The following is an 8855-nucleotide window of genomic DNA, read 5'->3' as shown; positions in this document are numbered from 1 at the left end:
CGGGAGCGGGGGCAGCCGGCGGCGCGGGCAGGTTGGGGGGGGCGTTTTGGGGCCCTGCCCCGTTGGCGTTTGCGCGGCAAAGTTTTGCATCCCTTTGTCTGCAGAGACGCCTTCGCTCTCCCGGCGGAAAAGGGGCGGAAAAGGGGCGAGATCGTACAAGTCGGGGTGTCAGCAGAAGACGCGTCTGCAGGCCCCGCGCGCGGGCAGCAGCGGGAACATCTGCGCCCCGCTTCGCCCCGAGCGCCCGGCGCAACACAGGGAGCATCCTCGCCGGGCGTGTGGCAGGGAGCGGAGCGGAGCAGTGACCGGCTGGCRCTCGGCACGGCGAGCGGGACCGGGCCGCGGCCGCTCGGACAGGGCGCAGCGCTCTGGCCCGCCGGAGCCCGGGCGGTCACGGGACCGTCGTGTCTGTGGGCTCGGGAGYGCTCCTGCCTCGCTCCGTGCCGCGGCTCAGGTTACGGCCGGGCTGGGAGCCCGCGGAGCGCTCCTAACAATGAGGAAAAGGGGGGAAATGTTTATGCAGGACGCTTAAAAACAGTGATTTGCCAGTCAGTCGCCGAGCRCACGAGGCAGTGCACCGTGCCGCCTCATCCTCGGGGTGGAGGGGAGCCGCCTGCGCGCTGGGCGTCGGGGCACGGCCACGGATGCAGTGGGCTCAGGGCATCCATGGGGAAACCCCGTGGGAACGGTCCCGCATGGCTGCAATTGCAGCAGGATCGGGGCATCTGCAGGGAAACCCTATGGGAATGGTCCTGCATGGCTGTGGAGGTAGCGGGCTCCAGGCATCCGTGGGGAAACCCCCGGGATGGTCCCGCATGGCCCTGCAGGGAGCCCCCGGGGGGGTCGGGCAGCCCAGGGTGCCGCTGCGGGCCGAGGCACGGAGTCACCGGGAGGCTCCGCAGGGAGTGTGGAGCCGAGGTGTCGGCGCCAGCCGTGGTGGGCAGCCGGGGAGGCGGCGGCAGCTTGAGCGCCGCAGGGACGGGCAGCCGCTCCCCGCTGCCGTCGGCATCCCCTGCCTTGGCACGCGGAYGCGGYGCGGAGATGTCGGGAAGSTTTCGGGGCCTTGCGCCATTAATTCCGGCTTGTGAGCGAGTGACTTTTGCCCATAAATAATAGTATTTTGTTCAGCTTGGCGCAGGGAATAGAACCGGATCCGGCTTGCCATCGGCAATCTGCGTTACCGCTGTGCCGGCCAAGGAGCCGGGGGCAGTTCGCAGGGTTAAAGTGGAACCTGGTGGTTTTACTTTACACCCCCAAAATTACTGGAGTTAGTGAAGTTAAAGGGCTCGTTCGGTTCCAGCCCCCTCGGCGAGGGCGGCGCAGGGTGACGGCTCCTTGCGTGATCCCTTCCTGGTCCTTTTTTTCATTCCTGGGAAAAGCTAGTGGGGGCCTTACAGGTAAGTTTAGTGGGCAGCTTGGGCACAATTCCTGTAAATCTCTGACAAATTGGGCAAATGCTCTATTGTTCCGCTYGGGAACTTCGAGCAAGCTCCCGCTGGCTGCTCGTGGCAGGTCTGCTCAGAYGTCTGCTGACTTGGGCGAGCAGCTCGTCACCGTTTCTTCGGAGCTGAGGCTTCGGGCTGACTCATTAGCTGCAGTTCCTTCCCGCTGGAGACATCTGCCTGGAAACTGCAACGCGGGGCGGGGGAGTTCCCGCGCACCCCCCGGGGCGGCCCGCGGCCCTCTGCCCACGGCAGCCTTCCTCCGCTCCTTCCTGGCCTCCCGGGGAAGCTACCTACGGATGTGAGCTACGTCCTGCGAGGTTGCTTGCAGTCCCATCCTAATAAATCACAGTCCGAGCACCCATCTGGGCCGATGGGGATGGAGGAGGACCGTGCATGGCATTAGGGAGGCTCGTATTTTCCCATCGCACGGGGAAATCCCTTTCCTGTGACTTCTTGTATTTTTATTTTTGTATTTCCATTCTTTTGGGTATGGAAAAATGGTGACCGCCTCGTCTGGCCAAAGAGAGCCGCTGTGCCGTTAGACAAGCTTTTCCTTGCGGATCGGTTGCCCTCCCCAGGTTGTAGTTCTTCCCGGCAGCTGCAGTGCAAGTGGTTATGGGACAACAAGAGGTTTGTGCCTCCAGGGGAGAAATAAGCATGCAAATATCTTTGGCACGAAAAAACCAAAGGAGATTTACTCGTTGGTATTTCTTGTCAGTACTTTGCATCTGTCTCTCTGCTTCACCTTCTCCTTCTTTCCCTTTGCCCTTTCTAAGGCTTTTTCCCAAGTGCGGTGAGACTTCACGGAGGCGTTTGGGTTGGAGGGGACCTCTGGAAGGCGCCTGGTCCGGCYGCCACGGATGGGGTGAACTCACGCTCGTGCGCGGCCGCTCGCCGCGAGGCCGGTCGAGYTGTGGCCGTCTGCAAGCGTCGTCCACCCTGCAAACCGCTCGCTCCGCGGGAGGGAGGAACCGGCTGCCACGCGGGTCGCTGCGTGGCCRTGGGAGGCGTCCTGCCCCCTCGCCGGCTTATCGTCCTGTTCAGCGCTTTGCTCCGTGGTGGCGTTCGCAGCCTGGGTGCGCGCGCTGTGTTTAAGGGGTCTGCAAACCGTAGCAAAAAGCAAACGCGCCGTCGGGCACAGGTTGGCYGGGGATCCGGATTTCCCCTGGAAAACGTTGTGGTGTGCAAACAGGGAGCGTGAGCCCCTGCTCTCTGCTCTCAGGTGGCTCCGGGACTGCAAGTTCGTTTATTCTGCTCGAGTTTGTCTAGCAGGAATAAGGCTTTCTGTAAAAGGCCCTGCAGTTAGATGGGTGAAAAAAATTCTCCTGCCTAAGTATCTGGCAGAAATCCTAGCAAATCTGCAAAAATATGTTTTTGTCAGTGCTGCTTATTCTGGTAGGAGAACTAGTATAAACTGTTCCGGTAGAAAACCTTTTCCTGGAATAGTCTCTTGACTCTGTTCAAAGCATCGTGAATGCAGTTTTCGCAGGAGCGTGGCTTTGCCGGGAAGGTTGCTGGTACAGAGGAGGCCGAGCAAGACAAAAGCAGAACCTGCGCTCTGCTCTCCACAGAAACCACTCGCACGGCATCTGCCGCCCTTTGCCGTGCTCCAGTCGGAAATAAAATCCGGGCATGGTTAATTTAGGCGGCCAGGGCGGCGTGCGGTGCCCTGCGGTCGGCGGCGAAGCCCCGGCACGCGCCGTGGGTCCGGGAGCCTTGCAGCTGCCGGAGCCCTGGAGACGGTCTTGAGTTTCTGGGCTCCTGCTGCGTCCTGTCTCCCTGCTTTTCATGGCCTGGATATCTGCCTGGGCTTTCGGTGGGTTGCTGGAGAGGTTTTGGGAGATCGGAGGGGACCGGACGCCAGGCGCTGGGAGCCGCTCGCGGCCGCTCGTCCCAGCCGCCCTGGCCCGGGAGACTTCAAAGCGCGGCAGGTTCCTGGGCTCCGGCCGCGGCTTTGTTCTCCAGACAGGCGTGAAAATGCGAAAGAATGTGAAAAATGTGAAAATGAGCGGGCTGGCCCCAAGATTTGTAAACTTCTGGTTAATGTGTGATAAATCCGTGGCAGAGAGGCTGAGCACCGGGCGGGCAAGCTGGGGTGCCGGGCGGGCGGGCGAGGGCGGCGGGGGCATCCCCGAGCGGAGCGGGCATCCTCCGGTCCCCGTCCCGCAGGCCAGCCCCAGCGCTACCTTGCCGTATTCTGCCCGTTTTGAGCAAACCAGGCCGGGGAGAGGCTGCGGGGCTTTTCTGAACTGGTTTCTCCGGTTTTGACTTATCCCTTGTCATTCTTCGAACCACATTATCTGACTTCATAAAAACACCTACTTTTACCTGCACTGATTATTCCCTGGTACAAAGTCCCTGGTCCGAGGAGCAGCTGAATAATCTCCAGCGTCACGCTGAATTCGGAGAGCCGTTGCAGCTTGCAGCCGCGTTTAAAGGAGTGCAGCGCGGGTGCAGTTTATCTGGAGGGTAGAGGAGGCCTTAATTCGTGTATATAATTATGCATAAGTAGCTAATGCAGCTGGAGCGCTGAATGCAGCGTGTCCTGCTGCCGGCTGCTGAGCGCGGGGAGAGGCACCAGTGGCAACAAGCACGCTCTCGCCAAAGTCAGCCGGGGGAACCTCTTCGGAGTCAGATTTTCTGTAAAAAATGAAAGCTAAAAGAGGTGCAGATGGCGCTTCAGCTCCCTCCTCCGTCCCTCTCGGGTTTGCTGTTCCGGCGACGTTTCGGCGTGGAGGGGAGCCTCCGCCAAGGGATGCGGGCGAGGGCGCGGGGTGAGGCGGGGGGTACAGGCGGGGGGGGTCAGGGCCGTGGCCCCCTGTCCCCGTGCTGCGGGGAGCCCTCGGACCCCGGCGCAGGGTCTCGTGTTTGGCGAAAGCGCCCGGCAGCGCGTGCGGCCTCCGGGCGCCCGGCGGGACGGTGCCGAGCTCGAGCTCGGCAGCGCGTGAGCGTGACTCTGCCACGGCAGGGAGTCCCCGAGGCACGACGCTTCCCCGTCCGTCCATCCGGCCCCGAGCAGAACTGCCAGTTCCTCGGGAAACTCCGGATGTCGGGCAGCGCCTTTAGGCGGATACCCCAGGGCCTGCGCCTACGGCGCGCTGCAGCTGRTGCTAATGGGCATCCCCGCGCGCTTCGCCGGAGTTTGGACCTGCTGCTGATTAGGGAGATAACCCTGGAGTGGGGAGGCGAGACGTGCGCGCTGTGCCGGCCCGGCCCCGTTTCCACGCACCTTCCTCCACGTCTCCCTCAAACGCCTTCTGAGGATCAAAGATCAAGAAGTTTTGTCCGACCCTAATGCATAAATTCAGGCCCCGGCTGACTTTCCCCTGTAAATTAGAGGGAAGAGCGTGTCCTTTGCAAACGGGTTGGATTGCTTTTGCTAGCCGTGCTGTAGCTGCGCGCCTCCCCAGGCGAGCGGAGAGCCCTGCCAAAGACACCGGAGAGGCAAGGCTGCGTCTCCGATATCTGGGCGCAGGCGAGGTGCGGCCGGCGGTTCCTGGGCTGTATCACGCCTGCCAGATGCGCCTCGCYGGGCGAACCCGGAGCCCTTTGGCTAGCAGGCGGGCTCCAAGCAGCAGGGTGTTTATTTTTCATATTGACATTAAAAAACATGTAACCTTGCCTGTCCATTTTAAACGGCGAGCGCATGGACTCAATTTGCATCCCCGGGGCCCGTGGAGGCCACGGTTTTGTGCTCTTCGTCCGACCGTTCTCGTCCGTGGGCTAGAGCCGAACAGCAGCGCAGTTTTTCTCTGCCGGTTCTGGCCCGAAGTCCCTTTTGACGGCTCCCTGCAAACTGCTGTACTGCTTCAGTCCCCCTCGGGTTTCGGTCCCCTTTGGGGACGGTCCTCTCCAGGAGGGGCGTCGCGTCCAAGGGGGAGGCGAATCCTAAAACCAGCCTACGATGGCAGAGGGCAGTTGCAATATGACTCCGTTTCTCACTTTAGTTTAAAAAGAGGCTGTAAAATCCTCCAGGCGGCCGTGTTCGCCTCCGCCGGCTGGGATCCCGAGCAGGCGGCAGGGCCACCGCGCGGTGGACGGGCGTTTCGCCAGCGGCATCGGGATGAGTTTCTCCCGTGCTGCGCTGCCGTGTCTGCTCCGCGCACCGGACCTGGGCGAACGGGAGCATCCTTTTCCTTTCCGTGGTCTTCAGCCCTCCTGCAGAGATGGGCCGAGGTCCGCTCTTGGCTGTGCTCAGGTAAATCCGGCTGTTCGTGTGCAGCCAGTGGTCGAGTCCGTGTCGAGGTCGGCCCAGCGGAGCTCGGGCTCTGCAGGGGTGCATTAGACCTTCTGGGCACCTCTTGGACCTTTGGGAGGCCTCTCTGCCCTCGGGGAAGCAGGGCGAGAAGGAAGGGGTGCTCCTGCTTTCAGAGCCTTTCCCCTGACGAAATCCCAAGGCATTTCCAAAGAAATCGCAAAGGGAATTTTTTTGTGGGAAAATAAAGGCGATCTAGCTCTGGTCAAACATGTCCACGTACCTGATCTAGGTTCTTCTTGTTGTTCTGCAGCTCAGTGCGTGGGGGATTAGCTGTGGTTCTGCGGTGAGGGCACAACATGGGACTCGAGAGCGCTTTGCCGAGGCGGTGCAGCCCTCTCCCCGGTCGGCGTATCCGGCTGCAGGACTGCCTCTCGCCCCCCGTTAATTCATGCAGAAAGCTTCGAGATCCCCAGATGAAAGTTTATAAATTAGAGCTCTGGGCTGTGAATTATTAATTGAGTTATATTCCTGAATATCTGAATAATGAAGCCTATGAATAATTTGTTTTGCCGGCTACAAAATTCTCGGCCTACAGATGGGGCTCACTGTATTTCCTCTCCTGCCTCCTTGTATCTCGTCGTCCTCTTTTATGTTGGGTTACTCATTTATTGACTCACCCCTCCTGGTTTATCTGGGTCGTTCTGGATGTCGTCCTCCCCGGCTGTGTTGACTGACCCACAAGAGTTGTGTCCTCAGCTGCACATTCCTTCCCCAAGGTCGCTGATACACAACTGGAAACATCTGTCATAATACTGGTCCTAGCTGGACGCCGCTGGCCCGCGCGCGCTTCGCCCCCGCGGTCGCCCGCCCYGTCCTTGCGGATGGAGCGCGGAGCCGGCAGAGGGTCCGCGCCTTCCCCAGCAGTGGCACTATGCTCCTTTCTCTCAGCTTGTTTTTGACAGATCTCAGCAGATTCGTCTCGGTTTGGCCTTAATTTTCTACTTAAGATATTGCATTTCCCTCCTATGTCATTAATCTTCAGGGTTTTTGCTCTCTTGTCGCTGCCTTTGAGCCACCTGGGACCAAGTGCTGCCCTAAAGAGCCCTGCAAACCCCCTGATTTCAGAGGCCGCACAGCAGCGTGGCAGAATGCTCGGTCCTGTTAACCCAAATACTCCTGGGCTTAATTGCATTCCCCGTTTGCCTAGATTTCTGCGTTCTTACTGCGAGGAAGCAGCTTTCTGGCAGCCGTCCCGCGGACGGCAGCGGGGCTGTCACTAGCTGGGCTGCGACTTGGCGCGAGCAGCGGTGTGCCTCTTCTCACCCGCGAGCATGAATGGGGCAGTGCAGGAAAAACGGAATTTGAAAAATGAGCTTTGGGAACTAAACAAGCTCCTTGTAAACTGTGAAAAATGAAGGAAAGCCTGTGCATGTTTTCCCCCCTCTAGCAGATGTCAGCAATACTGCGTAACCTGGTGGGGCTTAAAAGTCAGATGTAAGAGCACTTTGCGAATCTGGGTGAAGCGATCTTCCCAGGGCTGCTGAGAATAACCATTGCAGAAGAGGAAGTCAGGCTGCTCTGCGTGAAGTGGCCAGAATTCATGCGACGATTGCAGGAAAGAGGCACTAGTTGTTTCCATGCATTGAAGTGGTCATCAGTTGAGCAATCCTGAGCCTGACAGCAAAAGTGCAACTTCAAAGGCAAAGTCTCGGCATCTGGATAAACAGTTCTTGCCCATGCTGGGGGCCAAAAGAGCTCCTTCAGGTGCTAATTGCTCCTTGTTTTTCTTGTGCAGGAGGACTCATAGTGATCCCCCCCRAAGGGCAGTCGGACGCTCAGCACCACAACCTTGTTTATCCTGTGGAAGGGACGGACAACAGCACGTCAGAAGAGTGAGACCTGCTGCAAAGATCAGTACTTTAAACTCTGCACGGAAAGAGTCGTTTGTGAAATGTGGATGTCATCCAGGCTGCAGCAAGCGTAAAGGAGCTGCTCGAGAAAATCAAGCAGCGCGCTCCTGAAGGAAAAAAATATTGTCTGGGTTTTGTGTTTAATTAGGTATTTACCAGGAAGGAAAAAAAGAAAGTTAAAAGTAGAGTGACAGTGACTTCAAACGATATTTCTGACTTCTAGCAGTAACGCCTCTGCAAGCCCTGATTTTAGGAATTCCAGCTGTGTCTGGGAGTGCAAAAGACGGAGGATTATAGCTCGGCTGGTAGCCAGGTGATCAAATTAGGGGCCTGCTGGCCCACAGCCTGTCCCCCGAGGACCACTTAAAGGTGGGAAACTCGCTCCTCTGCTAAAGCGCCCGGGCTCAGCGTGCGCCGCAGCGCACCCGGGCTGCCCGCAGCCGAGGTAGCCGCGCTCGCGGGAAGGGGCTCTCCGGGCACCATGCGGGCCCTTTCCCCGGCAGCGCTGCCGGTGCTCGCCGCCGCGCTGGCCGGGCTCCTCTGCGGCCGCGCCGAGCTCCCCGCGCCGAGGGGAGCCGCTCCTTGGAAGCCAAATTTCATTATCGTCCTGGCGGACGACCTGGGATGGGGGGACATCGGGGCCAACTGGGCAGCGACGAAGGACACCCCGAATTTGGACGAGCTGGCTGAGCAAGGCACGAGGTAAGCGTCTGAGCGGCCCGTCTCTTTGCGGGCGTCCCCGTCGCAGCCGCTGGGGTCCCCGTGCGGCGGGCGGCAGGGCGAAGCGGCGTTTGCAGATACCCGCCGTGGGCCCTCCCGCGCCCGGCTCGGGCGCAAGGGCCGGCTGCCGCAGCCTGCCGCCGCGTCTTGCAAGCGAGGGGTCCCGTGTTTTCCAGATTCGTGGACTTCCACTCGGCCGCGTCCACGTGCTCCCCGTCTCGCGCCTCTCTGCTCACCGGACGGCTCGGCGCTCGCAACGGGGTGACCCGCAACTTCGCCRTCACCTCGCTCGGTGGCCTCCCCCTGAACGAGACTACGTTGGCTGAGGTCCTGCAGGAGGCTGGGTACAGCACGGGGGCTATAGGTAACTCTGGCCTTGCCCAAGGCGCTTCCGTTGCGTGGGTTGGGATGGGTGTTGGTGGCTGGTGGGACGAAGCTGCCCCTGTCTCTGCCTTGTGATGGAGACAGCGAAGGTAGGTAGGTCAAATGCTCCACCTGAAGGAAGGGGAAAACGGACTCCCAGCACTCGTCCCCAGCTTGAAGCTCAAGTGACAACTAATGGGGAATTTAAAGGATCGAGTG

At 59.9% G+C, this 8855-nt stretch overlaps 1 protein-coding gene and 1 long non-coding RNA gene across 5 annotated transcripts in view; one reads left to right on the top strand and one right to left on the bottom strand.

The window, feature by feature from the left end:
• Positions 1 to 8855, top strand: part of ARSG (arylsulfatase G) — a 60943-nt gene that overhangs the window by 23762 nt on the left and 28326 nt on the right. For 3 of the 4 annotated variants that reach the window (XM_026067481.1, XM_026067480.1, XM_026067482.1), the window contains 2 exons: positions 7439 to 8255; positions 8450 to 8637. In XM_026067481.1, the coding sequence (XP_025923266.1) occupies positions 8035 to 8255; positions 8450 to 8637 (409 nt within the window). In that variant the 5' untranslated portion in view covers positions 7439 to 8034. Of the gene's footprint in view, positions 1 to 5577; positions 5644 to 7438; positions 8256 to 8449; positions 8638 to 8855 lie in introns of those variants that run through there. The other variant, XM_026067483.1, reaches the window with a different exon arrangement.
• LOC112966912 lies at positions 1094 to 4892 on the bottom strand. Its single transcript, XR_003253788.1, has 2 exons — positions 4675 to 4892; positions 1094 to 3907 (listed from the first exon to the last, which is right to left on the bottom strand). It is a non-coding gene; the product is annotated as an uncharacterized LOC112966912 (long non-coding RNA).

The sequence above is a fragment of the Apteryx rowi genome, unplaced genomic scaffold (genome assembly GCF_003343035.1).
Source record: "Apteryx rowi isolate R43461 unplaced genomic scaffold, aptRow1 scaffold_26, whole genome shotgun sequence".
Taxonomy (NCBI): domain Eukaryota; kingdom Metazoa; phylum Chordata; class Aves; order Apterygiformes; family Apterygidae; genus Apteryx; species Apteryx rowi.
Note: the sequence above shows the minus strand (reverse complement) of the source record. Positions and strands in the feature narration are given on the sequence as shown.